At 40.4% G+C, this 18,694-nt stretch overlaps 3 protein-coding genes across 7 annotated transcripts; 2 read left to right on the top strand and 1 right to left on the bottom strand.

Annotated features, from left to right (window-relative positions):
• Nucleotides 1-3,823: 3,823 nt before the first annotated feature.
• Nucleotides 3,824-6,101, bottom strand: nek12 (NIMA-related kinase 12). 3 transcript variants are annotated; one of them, XM_084009648.1, is made up of 2 exons: nucleotides 4,867-6,101; nucleotides 3,824-4,125 (listed from the first exon to the last, which is right to left on the bottom strand). In XM_084009648.1, exons 1-2 carry the CDS (start codon nucleotides 5,930-5,932, stop codon nucleotides 3,923-3,925), a joined length of 1,269 nt encoding a protein of 422 aa, XP_083865774.1. In that variant the 5' UTR covers nucleotides 5,933-6,101; the 3' UTR covers nucleotides 3,824-3,922. The 3 variants fall into 3 exon arrangements, with proteins under 3 accessions (XP_083865774.1, XP_083865775.1, XP_083865776.1); XM_084009649.1 differs by having other exon boundaries at nucleotides 3,824-4,098; XM_084009650.1 differs by having other exon boundaries at nucleotides 3,824-4,095.
• Nucleotides 6,102-6,884: 783 nt separating this feature from the next.
• pin4 (protein (peptidylprolyl cis/trans isomerase) NIMA-interacting, 4 (parvulin)) lies at nucleotides 6,885-8,584 on the top strand. Of its 3 annotated transcripts, none has more exons than XM_084009656.1 (4): nucleotides 6,885-7,034; nucleotides 7,221-7,288; nucleotides 7,845-7,964; nucleotides 8,113-8,584. In XM_084009656.1, the coding sequence occupies exons 1-4, from the start codon at nucleotides 6,998-7,000 to the stop codon at nucleotides 8,269-8,271; spliced, it is 384 nt and encodes a 127-aa protein (XP_083865782.1). In that variant the 5' UTR covers nucleotides 6,885-6,997; the 3' UTR covers nucleotides 8,272-8,584. The 3 variants fall into 3 exon arrangements, with proteins under 3 accessions (XP_083865782.1, XP_083865781.1, XP_083865783.1); XM_084009655.1 differs by having other exon boundaries at nucleotides 6,911-7,034; nucleotides 7,218-7,288; XM_084009657.1 differs by having other exon boundaries at nucleotides 6,961-7,034; nucleotides 7,224-7,288.
• Nucleotides 8,585-9,244: 660 nt separating this feature from the next.
• On the top strand, nucleotides 9,245-16,416 carry faf2 (Fas associated factor family member 2). The gene is made up of 11 exons (XM_084009643.1): nucleotides 9,245-9,324; nucleotides 10,208-10,276; nucleotides 11,114-11,248; nucleotides 11,541-11,617; nucleotides 11,706-11,844; nucleotides 11,945-12,030; nucleotides 12,268-12,359; nucleotides 12,792-12,969; nucleotides 13,724-13,895; nucleotides 14,590-14,733; nucleotides 14,891-16,416. Exons 1-11 carry the CDS (start codon nucleotides 9,262-9,264, stop codon nucleotides 15,071-15,073), a joined length of 1,338 nt encoding a protein of 445 aa, XP_083865769.1. The 5' UTR covers nucleotides 9,245-9,261; the 3' UTR covers nucleotides 15,074-16,416.
• The last annotated feature ends 2,278 nt before the right edge of the window (nucleotides 16,417-18,694 follow it).

The raw sequence follows: 18,694 nt of genomic DNA, 5'->3' as shown, positions 1-18,694 counted from the left end.
TAAAATGTATTTCAAACACTTGTCACAGGTGTCATTTTGAAACCTGTAATGTTGGATCCACAGAAATCCCGCCATAATCACTGAAAGAAGAGCCCTCGCCGTTTATACTGAAGTTTAGTTTGTGGCTGACGCCGCAGAACAGTAGCATCCCGGCTTTTGATGCATGCAATAGCGGCCTCGTGCGAGCAACTTCCGGCTTCTATCTTATTTAGATCAACGGTCTGAGCAATTACATAACAATGAGCACCAAACAATGGTCAAAAGTTTATGGACAACGTTTCCCCTATTGTTATGACGACGGCCATGGAATTTCCCCTAAGAAGTGCTTGATCCTTCGTTATCGTCCGACTTCTCAAACTGAGCATCATCGAGTGATGTAGTTTATATAAATATACAATGACAGGTTGTTTTCGTCCACTGGACTTCCCCGGTTAAAATCAGTAATTGAACAGTTTTCTCTCTGCTGACATCATATTAAGAAATGGGTCAGTGACCTTATGAGTGACCCTATGAACTGTTCAGAGCCCTCAAGAGGCAGTATAGTCCAAACATTCTCTGTTGTTCACACACAGTAAGCAGTAAACGGATCACCCACTACCACAACTGCTAGAAATACTAGAAGTACTTGGATGAATGGGTGTGTCTTTGACCCGAAGCAGTGCTATTAAGAGTAAACTATAACGCGTTGATAAAGGAAGTACATTATAGTGGAGTTAAATAAACCGAGATGGGCAACCCCTCTGGTTTGTCACCTCAGTTTCGGTGGGGAGAGATAACAAATATATATTTCTGAGTGAATTCATAGTTTCAGTTCCCATGTCCAGTGGATTAGCAATGCTGATGACTTGACTTGATTCAGTTTGCTAGGAAGTCTTTCTCATTCATCTTTGTCACGATATTAGTGAGGAAGGGGGGTGGGGACATCCCCCGGCACAGACATATCTGATTAATATAATTAAAGTGAATGCATTTAGTATGATTCTCTTTGAAAGCTTATCAATATATTATTTTTTCCCCAACTTTTATTAATCAAGGTCCATCAAAACAACACAGTACATATAAAAAAACATTTAAGAAGAAGAAAAAAACGTATAAGGTTGTTAATACAGTATTAGGGTGAGTTCTGCACATACTGCATTGCAATACTCCAGTCTGGAGGTGAGGAGAGCGTGGATGAGGGTCTCGGCAAGTCTGGAGATATTTTTGAGGTGAAAGAAGGTGGATTTGGTGACTGATTTAATGTGTTCCTGGAAGGACAGGGTAGAGTCAACACCAAGGTTACGGACTTCAGGTGATGGAGAGATGGTCCACCTGGAGAAGAAGATCTCCAACCTTCCCTACGACAGGATCAACTTGTAGGGTCGTTAATACTGTCTAACCTTGTAGGATTCTGAACTCCTCATTAGTCACTTAGAACTGAAGAAGCCTCTTTGATGAGAGGCAAAACCTCTTCAATAACCGAAACCGAGTAACCGAGTCCAGCTGACCCCCCCGATGTTGGAAAGTGTAGTGTGTGGGGTTGTGATTGGAGGTTGGTTATGACGGCAATGTTGGGGGGGGAAAAACATTGAAATCGTTTTCCTTCTAGTGTCGTCATCATGTCTGTTTTTTTATTTGTATATTATCTAATGACTTTGTCCGGATGCTAGTCACTGTGAGCACGTTAGCCTGTTTTTTTTTTAAACTGCAACTTCATGACTCATATGTATCGATGTGGGGATGCAGTTGCAGTGTTTTGCAGCTGTCATCATGTTAGCTGTGAAGCTTTTGTCTTTGACACCATCAGGTGAAGAATCAAATGAGTGTGAAGGTGTCAATTTGTGGAGGATTGAGGGGAACGTCGGTGTTCTTCCACGCACAAGAGGGGATCTTTGCACGGTGGGAAGATGGTAACGGAAAGGTGGCAAGAAAGACCGTCAGCAGTCACAATTCCCAGAGCGATTTCGTGGTTAGTCTGGTGGTTACACATGATGGCCGATAATGGGCCAGCGGATACTGATGTGTCAACGGCCCCCTCTTTGGCCTGTTCAGTAATTCACACACACACATGCTTGCACAATGCTGGTTAAACACCTTGTGGTCACAAACTGTTTACTGATGATGTATGTGTTTGATCTTTCTACTCCTACAGGAAATATTTACCCCATTTTTGGTAGAGAAATACAAAGGAAAGATCAGCTACCTTGCAGTGATGTGTGCATAACGGAAAAGTGTGTGTGTGTGTGTGTGTGTGTGTGTCTTTGATCTCTCAGGCTGGGATGCGTTGCTAAGTAAATTGTTGTGTAACTGGGTGAACCTGAGACTGCTGTAGACGGCGGGAAAAAAAAACTTTGGTCAACTCATGAGAGATCGTGTGATGATAAAATCTAAATCGTACGTTTCCGTTACACATAGAAAGAAAGTTCAAGATTAAGATTTCAAAGATAGGTGCCAGAGAGCGGAGGACTGTAATTGTGTTAACAGCAAAAGTCTGCTTCACACCTCATCTGACTGCTGTGTCACCATGTAAATGCAAGTAAGCTTGTTTGGAAATCTGAGTCAGAGTGCAACAAATGAACCTTAAAGCCCAAAGCACTTTACTGCAAGGTCATTTTAATGATAAGAATGTCATCAATAATGATGGGAAGGGGCATATAAGTATATTAAATGAGTGATAATATACAACAGGCCGTGTTCCTGTTGTATTATATTCTATATCGGGACACGTTGGGGTGTTTCATACTACTAGCTGCCCCATGATATAGAATAAAGCTGTGTTTTATTTTTTAAACCATCAATTAAAGTGTGCGTGTTTATTTGTTCAGGCGTTTCCAGAGTAAAAGTCAGGCTGCATGAGGAGTTCAAACGTTAACTAGTATGTCCTGTCATTGATAACTATTTGCCTTTGAACCGGGACAAAAAAGAAACCAGAAAATGAGACTAAAATGATGACCCCCATGAATGCCAGTCCTTCCATACGGAGCACTTCATGGCTTCGTGAGTGAATATTCTATTAATCAGTCGTGAGATCTCAGCAGATTTCCCTTGTTTTTATCTCCACATAACAAGAACGAGGCTTTCCCTTCATAACAATGTGAGACGGGAGGATCAGGTACAACCGGTTCGATCCCAGGCCCATCGGGATGGATTTATAAATACATCAAGTTGTACTGGGCAGCGTTTGTGTGTGACAAAATCAACTTACCTTAAGCTCTTACGGTAAGCACAAATCGCATGACATGCAAATCCACAAAACAGAAATGGAAAAGAATGATTCATATTCATTTTTATTTTGTCCAGTGTTTGTATTTCAGTTTCTAAATTTGTTTCTCATTCTTTTGCATTAATTCCGTCGTATTTTTAGGGGCTTTCAAAAAAAAAAAAAAAAAAAAATGTTATCTGCAAATACCACATACTTCCTTTGAAGTCATAGCTGCATGCAAATCAAAAATAAAATGTGTCATAACGGAATCAAAAATCACTGATAACAAACATTTAGATCAGATAATGGGACCCTGGGATACGTTGTATGTTGTTTATCACAATTAGACACTCCAGCTGTTGCTTCTTTATGTTTTCGAAAGTAATGTGATGTATAGTTTATAAGTTAAGAAATCCTCGCCTCTACTATTTTTTTCTGCCGAAATAAAATATATTAGTGATTCAAAATACTGCACAAGCTTGAATATAAGATTCAAACCTTTAGGATAATCTAATCTCATTTTATTGATTCATCATTACTGCCACTCCTTATAAAGGTAATCAGAAAAGTCTTTTCAACATCATCGAGCAGATAAAACATCTTATCTCAGCCCTATGGTGTCTCACATATTTTTTTTTAAACAGAAATTGCATAGAACACTTCACGAACAAGGCACTTGTCAGATATTTTACAGTTCAGCTGCTGCGGTTCTTTTATTTTTTCACATTCTAGTCCCAATGTTTAGTCCTTTTCCTTCAGTGCTTTCAGCGTGATGGTTAATCCTCCAGAATCACAGAGCTGAAACTCCTCGACTGAATCGTCGTGCTGAGGAGCAGCGGCGTGAACTGAAGCTGCTCCGTCCTCGTATTCTTCTTCCACATCCGCTTCCTCAAAGTCGTCGGCGTACTCAACTTCTTCTGAGAAAGAGGGGTTGAAGGCTAAGGCTTTGAAAAAAACAAACCCATATAAATTAGAAATCTCAAATTGTGAGCACAAATTGGTCCATTAAGATTAATTTAAAAAAAAAAGAGGTAAAAATGACTTTCATGGTTAAAACAAGCTCCACCTCGACCAGGTATAACTGTAATTATACCTGCATTAGTCATCAATAATAATATAACTCCATATAGAACTTGTGATTTTTCTGACACTTTTGCTTAAGTAGGATCTTGAATGAATGTCATGGGTATTTGTACACTGTGTTAGGAGTACTTCTACTTAACTAAACTGACTGCTTCTTCCATCGGTGATGAGGCATGTTCACTTTACATTTCTACAGAGCTGGGAAGTAACAAAGTACAAATACTTTGTAGATTTTTCAGGTATCTGTACTTCGAGTATTTGTTTTTACTTTTACGTCCTACATTTTAAAACAAATTTATGTACTTTCTACTTTCTACATCCTCAAAACAGACTTGTTTTAATGCATTTGAGGAGAATTATCTATTTATTTATGTATTTTATTATTTATTTTATCTTATTAATATGATTCAGTGGATTTGCAAATGAAAATACAGCCAGTAGAAATGTCCTTCATAGTGAAACGTTTTACTTAATACTTTGAGAACATTTCAGAGCATTTACCTTTTCACTTTCACTTGAGTTAAGAAGTTTAATCAGTACTACTTTCTGAACACACGTATTTGTACTCCTACTTGAGTACTTTTGACACATTTCTACATTACCAATAGGCTCAGCAGAACTGTCCATGGGCGACCCCGCGTGCTCACTGAGGTCTTCGAGAGAGGACGAACTCTCATCTTCATCGAAGTCCTCGGGATAGTTGGCGTCGGCGTGGTTTGGCCCGCCTACGCACGGTGCATCACGGTGTTCCTCCGCCGCATCACCGGAACTGACCCCCTCCGCGTCGTCTTCCTTCCCCCTCCGCCCACTGACAACATCTGGGTGTTTTGCTTCCGTGTTTTGCCCTCCACTTTGCGTGTGTTTGACGGACTCGAGGTGGTCCCGCACACAGGCACAGGCGAGTACGCATGCGGCGGTTGGCCTGTTTTCTGGCTCAAGACGGAGCATCCTTTGGATCAAAGAGGCGATCCCGTCGGAGTAGATGCCGGGCACCGGATCGTACTCCCCATTGGAGATCTTGTGGAACAGACTCAGGAGGTTTGAGGCTGCAAACGGAGCTCTGAGGGCGCAGATCTCATACAGCAGGCAGCCGAGTGCCCAGATGTCCGACTTGGAGCTGTACGGGACGTCCCGGCACAGCTCGGGGCTGAGGTAGCTGGGCGTCCCGACGCACGTGGAGGACATGTCCGCCGTGTCTGTCATCACTTTGGATATCCCAAAGTCCCCCAGCTGCACCACGCCTCGCTTCGTTAGCAACGCGTTCGAGGTTTTCACGTCCCTGTGCAGTATTTTAGCCGCGTGGATGTAAGTCAGGGCCGCGGCGACCTGCGCGAACCATCCGGTCACGGTGTCCTCTGCGAAAAACTCCGCGGGTTTCCTCTCTTTCACTTTGTCGTCCAGCGTCCCACCGTCGCAGTAGGTCATCACGATGTAAACAAAGCCGTCGGGGTCCACGAAGGCGCCGCTGCAGCGCACCACGTGGGGGTGCTGCAGCCCCCGAATGATCTCGGCCTCGCGCAGGATCGCTTTCTGGCTTCTCGCCGCCTTCGCGTCGTCCACTTTGATCCTCTTCACCGCGTGCAGGCTCTCGTCCTCCACGTGCCTCATCAGGAACACGTCCGACATCCCCCCCCTGCCCAAACACAGCACGTTCTCGTACTTCTCCATGTTGTTTGGGGGTCGTTTCAAGTCCCTAATAACAGCATTTCGACGTTAAAAGACCTGCGCAACGGAGCGTTTGTGTAGTCTCGTTGCCACGGTAACCGCGTAAACGGACAGGAAGTTGAACGCCTCTGTGTTTAGTTATTATTCACACATACACACACACACACACACACACACACACACACACACACACACACACACACACACACATACACGCACACACACACACATATATATATATAAAGAAATGTGTGATGCAACTCAACCCACTATATATATATATATATATATATATATATATATATATATAAAGAAATGTGTGATGCAACTCAACCCACTCAGCTTTTTTTTAAAGTTTATAATAAAGCACCAAAACAACCCCTAATTTCTCTCATTGATTCTTGAGCTAAATCACAAACCATACTTTTAGAAATATAGTTTCCAAGTCGTTGTAGCTTTATTCAAACAAATGAAAAGATCTTCATAACAGTCTTTTGATGGGCAACATGATGATATATATATATTTACTGTATATACATATTGTATAAAACTGTATTTTAGTATTACTTTAACATCTGTCCAGGGACTTCAGATGTAAAATAGCCTTTGACTCACATTTACAGCAGCGTTTAATTTGCATGTTGCTGATGAATTAATAAAAGGTGCCTCTTAAATAATCCAATAAATAAAAACATTTTACTGACATTAAAAAGTTGGTAAATATTTAGAGTAAATTTATGTTGGAAGTAATGCATTAAAGGAAAGCGACATTGGTTATATGGGTCCATTTTCCTTTTATTTTAATTCAACATAATATATTTAGGCACATACAGTATACTTTACCCTATTTTATTTTGTATGGTTGCGCTCAGGTACCTACATTACACTAGGTGGCGGTATGGGCGTCCAGTGGCTGCAATCTGCCAATAAAATAGTTAACGAAGAAGAAACACGAACCGTCTGCGCAGTAACTTACTGCGCATGTTGATCACAACATAGCATGAGCGCGTGTTGTGGTGCTTTTAACTTTTCCTGTATAACTTGAATTTCAGTAAACGCCAATTTAAAATGCCACCAAAGGGAAAGGGTGGCAAGGGCGGTAAAGGTTAGTCGGCCATTATCTATATATTGTTAGTTACGTGTGGTGAGCTGTTAGCTTAAAGCCAGCTACATGAACTAGCCTGTGGCAAACGTGATGATGCAGCTGGTTCAACACTGTCATATTGCTCGCTACAACGCTGGTGTGTGTTGCGGTTTTTAATGATGTTTTCTGTGTCGTCATGTATAGCAGCAGCAGCTTCGGGAAGCGCAGACGGGGACAAAAAAGAGAAGACACCCAAGGGAGGCACTGCTGTGAAGGTAAACGTTAATGACACAAACAATCAAATGTGACATCACAGGGCTTTTTTTTAATTACACACCAAACGATGATTGTCTTCCTCCCTTCCTCCTAACTCAATGCCACTTTTGGATGAGTTCGCTGGAAGGGGATTGTCACTAAATGTGTGGTTGAGTGACCAGATTATGAACTTGGGCATCATCGATGAGTAAAGTAAGGGGTGACTCAATGAAGACTTCTACAGAAGTCGCTATTGAATACATATTTTCAGTCGTTCACCCCCATTTTTTTCCTCTGTTGTTAATTAAGTCCTGGCGTGGGATTCCAACTGGCAATTATGGGGGGGGGGGAGTAAAATATTTATTTTGTCAAAGTCAGAGCTACAGTATGTCCTCAAGCATTGTATTACATCTCTAGACTATTACTGGAAAAATGAGCATTATGACTGCATAAACAGCTCAAAGAAAAGCGGGTGCTAGTGTCGAAAAGCATGTAAGGTTCTTTACTGCCTCCAATCTGCTGTTTATTCCTTGGCGTCTAAACCCCGCCTTCATGATCCGTGCTTTTTCCCCCCAGGTTCGACACATCCTCTGTGAAAAACATGGAAAATGCATGGAGGCCATGGAGAAACTGAAGGCCGGAGTCCGTTTCAGTGAAGTTGCATCACAATACAGTGAAGACAAAGCGAGACAAGGAGTAAGAGCATTTCATATGTTGGAATCGTCGTTGTACAACAACGTTTTAACATCGCAAATGCTCCCAATTGTTAAAATATGTCATTGTTTTATTGCTCATGTGTCTTGTCACTTTGTGTTTTTTTCCATGATTGTTCTGTTCATGACAGGGCGATCTAGGTTGGATGACGCGAGGCTCCATGGTTGGACCTTTCCAAGAAGCAGCATTTGCCCTATCTGTCAGCTCCATGGATAAACCAGTCTACACAGACCCTCCCGTCAAGACAAAGTTTGGGTACCACATCATTATGGTAGAGGGGAAAAAGTGATGTTGGTTGGCTCAACACTTGAAATTAGGACATACAAATTCTGCAGTGTGCTGGGAAAGTGATTATTTCCTGATCCTACTGTATCAATGCAATGTTTGCTTTTTATTTTACAGAATGTTTAAGAATATGAAAATTAAATGTTCCTAGCTTGTCATCTTTGTCAAGTGTACACAACCTTTCTGGCAATTCAACCTGAGGGAATGTTCTTACAAGCTTAACTTTTACATTTACACATTTCAGTGGATTTTCTTTTTCAGTTGGATAAAGTTGGAGGAAGTCCAACCACAAATGGACAAATAAATACATTTTAGTAAAAAATGAGTGTATGGTTTGTCTGTTTTTCCTACGATAGAAGAAATGTCAGCTAAAAGGGCTGTTGCTCTACGACCCTCCGTTCCTGAGATATAAGCAGAAATGTGAAAACTGGGGTTAGGGTTATGGTTGGGGTTGAGTTGGAGTTAGGGTTACTTCCTTTTTCTATTTTGGCTGTATCTCCAGAAAGGTAAGTCGTAGAGACACGAGCTAAAAACTGGTGTGTTCAGAAGGGTCGACTTAGGTCAGACGTCACCCACTCCCAAGTCTCCACGACCCTCCGTCCCCGAGATATAAGCAGGAATGTGAAAATTAGGGTTGGGGTTGGGGTTAGGCTAAACAGGACCCCCCCACATATCAAATGCTGACGCCCCTGGTTCCATATACATTGTCATAAAAAAGGGACAAATGCCTTTCACAATACTGCAAGGTGATATAATCACGTTTTAACCCTTTTATTAAAAAAATATCCCCTTCACTAGTGTGTACATAGTGTGTTACAGTCACTTTAACAATTTCCCTGTAATATTAATCGCGTTTCGGTGTTGTGGTGATCTGTATTTATACATCCAGAGCGCTAGGGGGCGGTAGCCCCGTAGAGATGGTGAGCGCACCAGCCAGCATCAGGAAAAGACAGTCGACGTTGTTAACGCCTTGCTAGATGATTGGCGAGGTAAGATGGCGGCGCCAGAGGAACCAGAATTATCCCAGGCGCAGACAGAAAAACTCCTCCAATTTCAGGTAGACAGCTTAAATTCCACTCTAACGCGTGTCCACATGAAACCCCACGTTTTAATGCACCGTCGTTGACGCCGAGTCACTGTGAATAGGTGGAACTGAGCCCATTTTAAACGCTTTTTGCGCAGTCAACTTATCCCCCCCAGCCCCCCTCCTCTAACGTCAACTTGAGTCAGAGCTAACGTTAGCAACGCTAGCTAACGTTAGCAACGCTAGCTAACAAGTTAGCAGACTTTTGAGGGCCATGGGTGGACGCAAACAGCTTAACATGTGTTATATGTGACTCCAAATCCACATCTGATGAACCAACATCACCCGTGCTGTGTGTTTTTAATGCAAATTATATTTGACTTCATGTTAACTTGGCTAACGGTTACGTTGCGTGTCCACTGACGCTCCGTACTTTATGACTTGCTGAGTTAACGTTAGCACAGCGGTCATGATTGAGCTGTCACCTAAGTTTCTCAGCGACACACTCGTTTTAAGATATGCTAAATGAAAGTGTTGCTTGTGTGACAGATCGAGGGATGCATCTCTCCCCACCCCCCTATTCATTTGCAACGTTAGCCTATTCTGACTGTATCTTAGGCTAACGTTACAACTGGTATTTTTAGGAGGAGCTAACGCTAGCTAACGCTTGGGTTAACGCTGAACCTCCTTTTCTCTGTGTGCATGTTGACGTTAATTTCGGTTTCATTTTTTTAGTCTTTTGCTCAACGGCGCCAGTTTAGTTTTGAATGATGCTTGCTAACTTTGCTACCTTGGATTTGACTCAGCAAACACAGCCTGTATGGATTTGTAGGAAAACAATCATCGATTATACACAAACATGCCTTTTCTTATCAACACGAAGCCTCCAGACTGACTTTCTATCCATGTCTAACAGGACCTCACTGGTTTGGAATCAATGGACCAATGTCGTCGAACATTAGAACAGCATAATTGGAACATAGAGGTAAGTTCTGTTCAAATTAAGGAAGAGCCAAACATCTTATGGTATTTTTATAGGCGGCTGAATGGGGATTCACAACACTACCTCGTTATGTTACTACGAAGTGGGCGACATTGTTCAGTTTTCAGATATCACAAGTCCTGTTATCAAAACGGATGTATCACAAGACATGGTTAAGCTGTGTTTGAGACAAATAATTGAGGCCTGATTTGCTTCCATGAATATCACAAATACAACCATGCTTTATAACAATTTGTAGCTCCATATCACTGTAAAGTGTTATTGGGTAATTACGGGGGTAATGATAACGTGGCCCAACAGTGGCTCAGTGGGAAGAGCGGGGTCGTCATAAAGGTTGGTGGTTCGATCCGCAGCTCCTTCTGTCTATATGTCAACGTGTCGTTGAGGGAGACACTGCTCCCGGGTGCTTTACAGCAGCACACCGCTCCTAATGCTAAGGAAGGTTTAAAAGCAGAGGTTAAATCCCATGTATGTATGTATGTAGTTCAAGTTAATGTTATTTTGTTAAGCAGACCAGCTAGGTTCCAACTCATAACAATAGTGAACTTGCCCACAGCTTGAAAAGTTGGTGTGTTGTTTATTTATTTGCATAAAATCACTATCACTTGACAACATTACTGCTCATTTTTCTGCTGTTTCGATGACCAAAACCTGTCAGTACTGTGTCTCTTTGTCGCTTAACATATGTATCAAACTGCAACTACAAGAAGATTATCATCTTATTTCATTGTGTGCATATCTATCGATAGCTTTGTTTAATCTGTCTTTTTTGGGAGGTTTATTGAAGACATTTACTCTAATAGGATGCATCTGTTTCAGGCTGCAGTACAAGACAGACTTAATGAGCAGGAAGGAGTGCCCAGTGTGTTTAACCCTCCACCATCCAGACCATTACAGGTCAATACAGCAGACCATAGAGTATATAGTTACATTGTCTCAAGGCCACAACCAAGGGTAGGTTCTGTTTATATATTTTTCATTTAAATGTTTATGCTTTTAAGACGAAATCTCTGAATAGAAGGTAAATATGTTCACCACACAAATTATATCGAATTTCTCTCACAATATTTTTTAAATCTATTGCAAATGCTTGACACAGCTGCATTCTCCCATGACTGTTACTTGTAAGCCAGTCATTGAAGAACATTCAGCATTTTTATTGTATTTTAACAGCATCTTGTAATTTTGTTTTCTTCCTGTTTTCTACTATTTGAATGTAATAGACTGCTTTTATTCTTCCTTTCAGGGATTACTAGGATGGAGTTACTACTTGATAATGCTACCTTTCAGATTTACATATTACACACTTCTGGACATATTCAGGTAACTAAAGCATGAAACATCGACTTTAATCTTGGAGCTGCTGGATAGAGGACGTTAATTGATCACCACAATGTGCATTTTCTTCAAGGTTTGCCCTGCGGTTCGTCAGGCCAGATCCTCGTGGTCGTGTGACAGACCCTGTTGGAGATGTCGTGTCCTTCATTCATAGTTTTGAGGAGAAGTATGGTCGGTCACACCCTGTATTTTACCAGGGAACATACAGCCAGGTGAGTTCAGTGAACACATTTTTTTCCCTGCTCTGAATCAATTTCAGTTGGTGGACTAGGTGAAATTGCAATATGTTGCATTGCTTTTGTTCACATTTAGGCACTGAATGATGCCAAACGTGAGCTCCGCTACTTATTAGTGTACCTTCATGGGGAGGATCATCAAGACACTGACGAGTTTTGCCGGTATGATACTTATAAGCCTTACTTACCTGCATCGAGTGGCGGCCATCAAAAATGTGTTACGTGTCACGTTGTCTTACAGTTGCTTGAGTTTGTTTTTACTCAAGTTGCAATTTGATTGGTCTTTGCCACATTTTATGAAGGCACATAAGGTCAAGTTAAATATTAATACAGTGTGTGTTAAGGTGTTACCTTTTATAAAATGTTTTTTTTTCACGCTACTGATCTGTCTCCTCCTAGCTCCACGTTATGTACAGAAGAGGTTGTAACCTTCCTCAACACACGAATGCTCTTTTGGGCATGCTCAACCAGCAAGCCTGAGGGCTACAGAGGTATGCAAATATATTGTTATTTAACCTTCCATTACACCCATAACCGATGTTTGTGTCTGCAGTTAATGAATATGTGTCTGCAGTTAATGAATATGTAGAATGGGCTGCTCTGATCATAAAAAAATATTTAAAGTATCGCTCACACATGTAGGAACATATCATATGTGCCTCCTCTATGAAAGTGAGATGTGAAACAAACTAAAACCCGTATGTGAATGTGGGTCAAGTGTCCTATATCTTGTCTTTATCTTTGTTGATTGTCCTTTTATTGGGTTTATAGTCCCAGGTTTCTTCATTGAAACTTCTGTCATCACTCTGATACAAGGAGCATGGAAGATATGTGTGGTGAAAATGATTAAAAGCATAAATGAGTCCTGTGGATTACCTTTACTTACGGGGAAATTACATTTCTATTATTTCGGTGTATTTCAGTGTCCCAAGCATTGCGAGAGAACACCTACCCATTCCTGGCCATGATAATGCTAAAAGATCGAAAGATGACGGTGGTTGGCAGGCTGGAGGGTCTCATTCAGCCGGAGGACCTCATCAATCAGCTCACCTTCATCATGGAAGCCAACCAAACACATCTGATGTCGGAGCGCCTTGAACGGTACTGGAAATCAATACGTTGCTTGGCTTGAGCCATCTCATCTCCATTTACATTGGTGAATGTCATTTCTAGTTTCATGTTTTACTTTGATCCGTAGTAAAAAACTAGACATTTGTATGTCCTTCACCGGTCAAGTTGAATGTTTCAGATGCATCCGTCTTCCCCAAATGTCTTCCTTTCATCGTATTAGGAATTTGTGTGAAAATTTCATAATTGCCATATTAATTCTTGAGTTATTGCCAAAAAAAAATCTTTGACCACTAAAATGTAATCAGTTCAGTCCAAGTCCACATGGAGTGAAATTCCCTCTAGGTGTTTCTGAGATATCATGAGAACGGGACAGAGAGGAGGTCACAGTGACCTTGACCTTTGATTAGGCATGGGATCAAAACAATTGTCATTCTCAATATTATCCCAATAATCATCATAATAGACTTAATTCTTAAAATGGCACTTAATCATACTGGTATCTGGAAACCGGCAGTTTTAGCAACACTTGGTCGGTTTAATCCCACGATTGAAGTTACAAATGACAGAAATCCACCAAGTGGAACGCTTGTTAACAGATAGTGATGATCCCCGTCAGTCTTGTCTAGACCTGGAGGTGGGAAGACATTTGTTAGAAGGAGCCGCCTCTTAATTGTCTTTAGCTGCCTCCGAATCTAATAACCCAAATTACATTAAATCTTTATCTGTTTAATGGCAAGTGTACTAGAAAAACCTCGGTTTACAAGAACATTGTTTTTGGTTTCAGGGAGGAGAGGAACCAGACCCAGGTGCTAAGGCAGCAGCAGGATGAGGCCTATCTCGCCTCCCTCCGTGCAGACCAAGAGAAGGACAGAAAGAAACGTGAGGAGGAGGAGCAGGTGAGGGCAGAGGAGGAGAAGGTCCTACAGAGTGCTCTTGCTGAGGAGCGGAGACGACAAGTGAGTTTTACTTTCTATTACATGTTTGTTGTACATGCCGATCTATACATGGAGACCTAACTATTTAATTGAGACTGTCATGTAATTGAGAGTGTAATTGTGATTTATTCATGGTGACCAGCGCGTGTGCCGGTAGGACAAAGGGCTAGCGTTCAAGTACGATTCAGTTAAAATGTGTTGGCTGATGGTAAATCATAGTGTTATCAAGATAAGTTCAAATGTAAACTTGTAAAATTACGTTTTTAACAAGAAAGTTGAATACATTTAGTTGTTTTTATGCAGCGAATATCTATAAATGATGATAATATAAGTTGTGAAAATTCCAAAATGTCTTTCTGTTACTGACTTTGGGATGGTAATATTTTCTGGGGACTTTTCTGGGATGGTGGGGAAATTATAGATTAGAAAAAGAAAAATGCATTTGGCAAAAGATCGAAATCAGCAGGTGAGACTTTTTCTCTAATAATGAGGTGTGTAAGTAGGATTTACCATGTGATGATTTTAAATGTGTATATTGTGATGCATGTTTTTTTTAAATATGAAATTACAACATAAATCGGGATAGAAGATTTTGTCCATAGTGCCCAGCCCTAGTTGCAGTCTGAAACATCACCACTAGATGCTGCCAAATACTACACACTGACACAACACACATTTTTTTTATTAATGTTGGTTAATTTTGTTGTGACTGTAGACACTTGAAGAGGAGAAGGAGAGGAAGTCAGAATGTCTTCCCCCAGAGCCACCTGCAGACGATCCAGAAAGTGTCAAAATAGTGTTTAAGCTGCCCAACGATACAAGAGTAGAGCGACGATTCCTCTTTGGGCAGTCTCTGACGGTGAGCACCAACGTTATCATGACACCATGTACACCCCTGGGTGACGGTCTTATCCAGTGGTTTTCAGGACATTAATCCATGAGTGTCAAAGCACGTGTCCAGCCACAAATATCACATTTCTTCTCTACCATTGAATCATATTTTTTTTCTTTCACAGGTAATATACGACTTCCTCTTCTCTTTGAAAGAAAGCCCAGAGAAGTTTCAGATAATTACAAATTTCCCTCGTCGAGTCTTGCCCTGCCTTCCGACTGAAGAGCAGCCCAACCCTCCCACACTGAAAGAGGCGGGACTCAGTCGCTCTGAGGTCCTTTTTGTTCAGGACCTTACAGACGATTAATAGATGGCGTACCTCCTGTATAATGGAAACACATTTTCCTCAAACGCCCACCCACCCCCACCCACTTTTTTTTGTTTTTCTTATTTTGTTAAATGGCCATTATGCACAAGTGATCATTGAGATAAAAAACATTCATAACCTGGAAAAATGTAACCACCCTGCATCCAGTCCTTGTTTGGTTGTGTGTACAGGGTTCCCAATAGCCTGGAAAGTCTTGAATTTTATCAAATAAATATTTCTTGAAGTCCTTCTTTGAACTCCTCTTTTTATCCCTGGGGACAAAGAAGTTGGTTTGCCATTGTTTAGCTACCAGTTAATTCTTGTCCTTCCTCACCAGTAACTGTTGCAGCAAAGGAATAATGAAATGTACTGAAACAGTAACATTGCTTTGTGCAAAACCAGAACCATTTCACAAATACCTGTCTGGGCAACCGAGGAAGGCAGGTTGTATTAATACTAATCTATATCAACAGATTCTGTATTCATCAAGATTTTGTGTTTCCATTCGTTGTCTGAGTGGTAGCGACTAATAATATTTGAGCAGGCGTTGGTTAAAAGCAGGTCAGCGTACGGTTTAAAATGAACTTGTTAACGATCTACTTGTGACACGATCCGTAGTGGCTCAACTCAGCGTAGTAGCCTGATATCCTCTGGCTACAGCGTAACCACAGAAATCTAGTCCCGATGGCTGATGAGCTCCGAGATCGTATTCATACCTATTAAACACGTGGGATACAAACATGGAGAAGTAGAGTTTTTTCATGATTCTGTGAACGCCTTTGCTACGTTCATCTCAGTTTAAGGATTGTCGTTGGCGTCCACGCGTCCTAATTCAACATCCTTTTGGCCCTCGAGTTTACACATTTACTCCACGGTGATCGTCGAGTCACGGCACTGCTCCAACGTGGTTTGGCTTTGCTACGATCTAAGTTGTGTGGAGAGCAAATGTGCTACTTCAGGGAGCTGGTTGATGGATTTGGACATGGAGGAAATATGGGAACCCTGTTTGAAATGAGCCATGACCTGTACATAAGTTAGATATTTAAAATCCCCGAAACTTACCATACATTTTTATATTATTTCTTTTGGACTCATCTGTGTCATAAAATGACCAAATGCAGGTTGTTTACTATGTGAAGCGGACTGCCTCAAGCTCATAAAGTTTAAAAATACAATATTTAACAGGCCACACCTTTTCCATGTGGCTCTATCTAGTATAGTACGAGTCTGCCCATAGTGTGCCTGTGGTTACTCATAGATGCCTGTTTCGCCTGTAACATCTGAATGGGCTCATGTAAAGATGTAATTTTCCAACTATAAATTAAAAACATTTTAAAAATGTTGGCGTTTTTTGTTGTACGACTCTTGTCACGGTGCATCACACGAGCAGGGTTTTTTTTTTGGATGAGTGAGACAACCATGACTTTTTTTATGACTTTTTTCTAACATGCTATACTATGACTTTTTGTTATTTTTTTCGACATGCTATGACTTTTTTCTAACATGCTATACTATGACTTTTTGTTATTTTTTTCGACATGCTATGACTTTTTTATGACTTTTTTCTAATATGCTATACTATGACTTTTTGTTATTTTTTTCGACATGCTATAACTTTTTTATGACTTTTTTCTACTATGACTTTTTGTTATTTTTTTCGACATGCTATGACTTTTTTATAACATGCTATACTATGACTTTTTGTTATTTTTTTCAACATGCTATGACTTTTTTATGACTTTTTTCTAATATGCTATACTATGACTTTTTGTTATTTTTTTCGACATGCTATGACTTTTTTATGACTTTTTTCTAATATGCTATACTATGACTTTTTGTTATTTTTTTCGACATGCTATGACTTTTTTATGACTTTTACCGACATGCTATACTATGACTTTTTGTTAATTTTTTCGACATGCTATGACTTTTTTATGACTTTTTTCTAACATGCTATACTATGACTTTTTATTTTTTTCGACATGCTATGACTTTTTTATAACATGCTATACTATGACTTTTGGTTATTTTTTTCGACATGCTATGACTTTTACCGACATGCTATACTATGACTTTTTGTTATTTTTTTCGACATACTATGACTTTTTTATGACTTTTTTCTAACATGCTATACTATGACTTTTTGTTATTTTTTTCGACATACTATGACTTTTTTATGACTTTTTTCTAACATGCTATACTATGACTTTTTATTTTTTTCGACATGCTATGACTTTTTTCCAACATGCTATACTATGACTTTTTGTTATTTTTTTCGACATGCTATGACTTTTTTATGACTTTTGCCGACATGCTATACTATGACTTTTGGTTATTTTTTTCGACATGCTATGACTTTTTTCCAACATGCTATACTATGACTTTTTGTTATTTTTTTCGACATGCTATGACTTTTTTCCAACATGCTATACTATGACTTTTTGTTATTTTTTTCGACATGCTATGACTTTTTTATGACTTTTACCAACATGCTATACTATGACTTTTTGTAATTTTTTTCGACATGCTATGACTTTTTTATGACTTTTACCAACATGCTATAATATGACTTTTTGTTATTTTTTTCGACATGCTATGACTTTTTTATGACTTTTACCAACATGCTATACTATACTATGAATTTTGATTATTTACCTTTTTAGACACTTTGCTGTGACTACTCTCGACATGCTTTAATATTACTTTTTATATGAACATTTTCGACATGCTATGACTTTTTATAATGACATTGAGCTCTTTGTGTTGTCTGACAAATATGCAATGCTAGGAAATTCTAGCTAGCTGCTGCATCGTGTCATGATGTGCACATATTCAGTAATGCAAACAAACCGGAAACATCACTGATATACTTTGCTCTAACTAAATAAAATGAATACTCACCAAATAGGGCTGCACCGTGGTGTAGTGGGTAGCACTGTCGCCTCATAGCAAGAGGGTCCTGGGTTCGATTCCCGGGTCGGCCCGGGTTCCTTCTGTGTGGAGTTTGCATGTTCCCCCTGTGTTCTCCAGCGTGGGTTCTCTCCGGGTTCTCCCGACATGCAGGATGGGGATAGGTTCATTGGTGACTCTAAACTGCCCGTAGGTGTGAGTGTGAATGGTTGTCCGTCTCTACATGTCGGCCCTGTGATGGACTGGGTACCTGTCCAGGGTGTACCCCTGTCCAGGGTGTACCTTCGCCCAATCACAGCTGGGATCGGCTCCCCGCAACCCTGAATACAGGATAAGCGGTAGATGATGGACTCACCAAATATTTAGTAAGATGGGGACGGATGAAGAAAAGAACAGATCCAGCGGTCCGGATTCCTTGCAAAAACCTGCTATTATTTAGTTTGGAAGGTTGGTTACCACTAAAATGCTGTATTTAAGAATACATTAAGGATCTGTTACAGAACGGTCCATGGGCCGTCATTTAATAGATTTTCTCTTTTTATATATAAGAGAATAATAGGTTTCTGTTGGGATCTTGCTGTAACTTCAGGGCAAATTGTTAGATTATGTCCTTATTATGACATTTTACCAAAATTTTGATTTTTTTTTTTTACCTACCCTTTAAATCCTGACTGACTTTTTCGTGAATTTTCGACGTGCTATAGTATGACT

The sequence above is a fragment of the Eutrigla gurnardus genome (genome assembly GCF_963514095.1).
Source record: "Eutrigla gurnardus genome assembly, chromosome: 5".
Classification (NCBI taxonomy): domain Eukaryota; kingdom Metazoa; phylum Chordata; class Actinopteri; order Perciformes; family Triglidae; genus Eutrigla; species Eutrigla gurnardus.
This window is presented reverse-complemented; position numbering and strand designations above follow the sequence as displayed.

Bases quoted from the DNA above. Each gene is read 5' to 3' on its own strand.
- nek12 (XM_084009648.1), bottom strand. From the start codon at position 5,932: ATGGAGAAGTACGAGAACGTGCTGTGTTTGGGCAGGGGGGGGATGTCG. The intron at 4,126-4,866 runs GTAATGTAGAAA...TTTTTTTCAAAG, and splicing joins CAGTTCTGCTGAGCCTATTG to CCTTAGCCTTCAACCCCTCT.
- pin4 (XM_084009655.1), top strand. From the start codon at position 6,998: ATGCCACCAAAGGGAAAGGGTGGCAAGGGCGGTAAAG. The intron at 7,035-7,217 runs GTTAGTCGGCCA...CGTCATGTATAG, and splicing joins GGGTGGCAAGGGCGGTAAAG to CAGCAGCAGCTTCGGGAAGC. The intron at 7,289-7,844 runs GTAAACGTTAAT...TTTTCCCCCCAG, and splicing joins AGGGAGGCACTGCTGTGAAG to GTTCGACACATCCTCTGTGA.
- faf2 (XM_084009643.1), top strand. From the start codon at position 9,262: ATGGCGGCGCCAGAGGAACCAGAATTATCCCAGGCGCAGACAGAAAAA. The intron at 11,249-11,540 runs GTAGGTTCTGTT...TCTTCCTTTCAG, and splicing joins TCTCAAGGCCACAACCAAGG to GGATTACTAGGATGGAGTTA. The intron at 11,845-11,944 runs GTGAGTTCAGTG...GTTCACATTTAG, and splicing joins ACCAGGGAACATACAGCCAG to GCACTGAATGATGCCAAACG.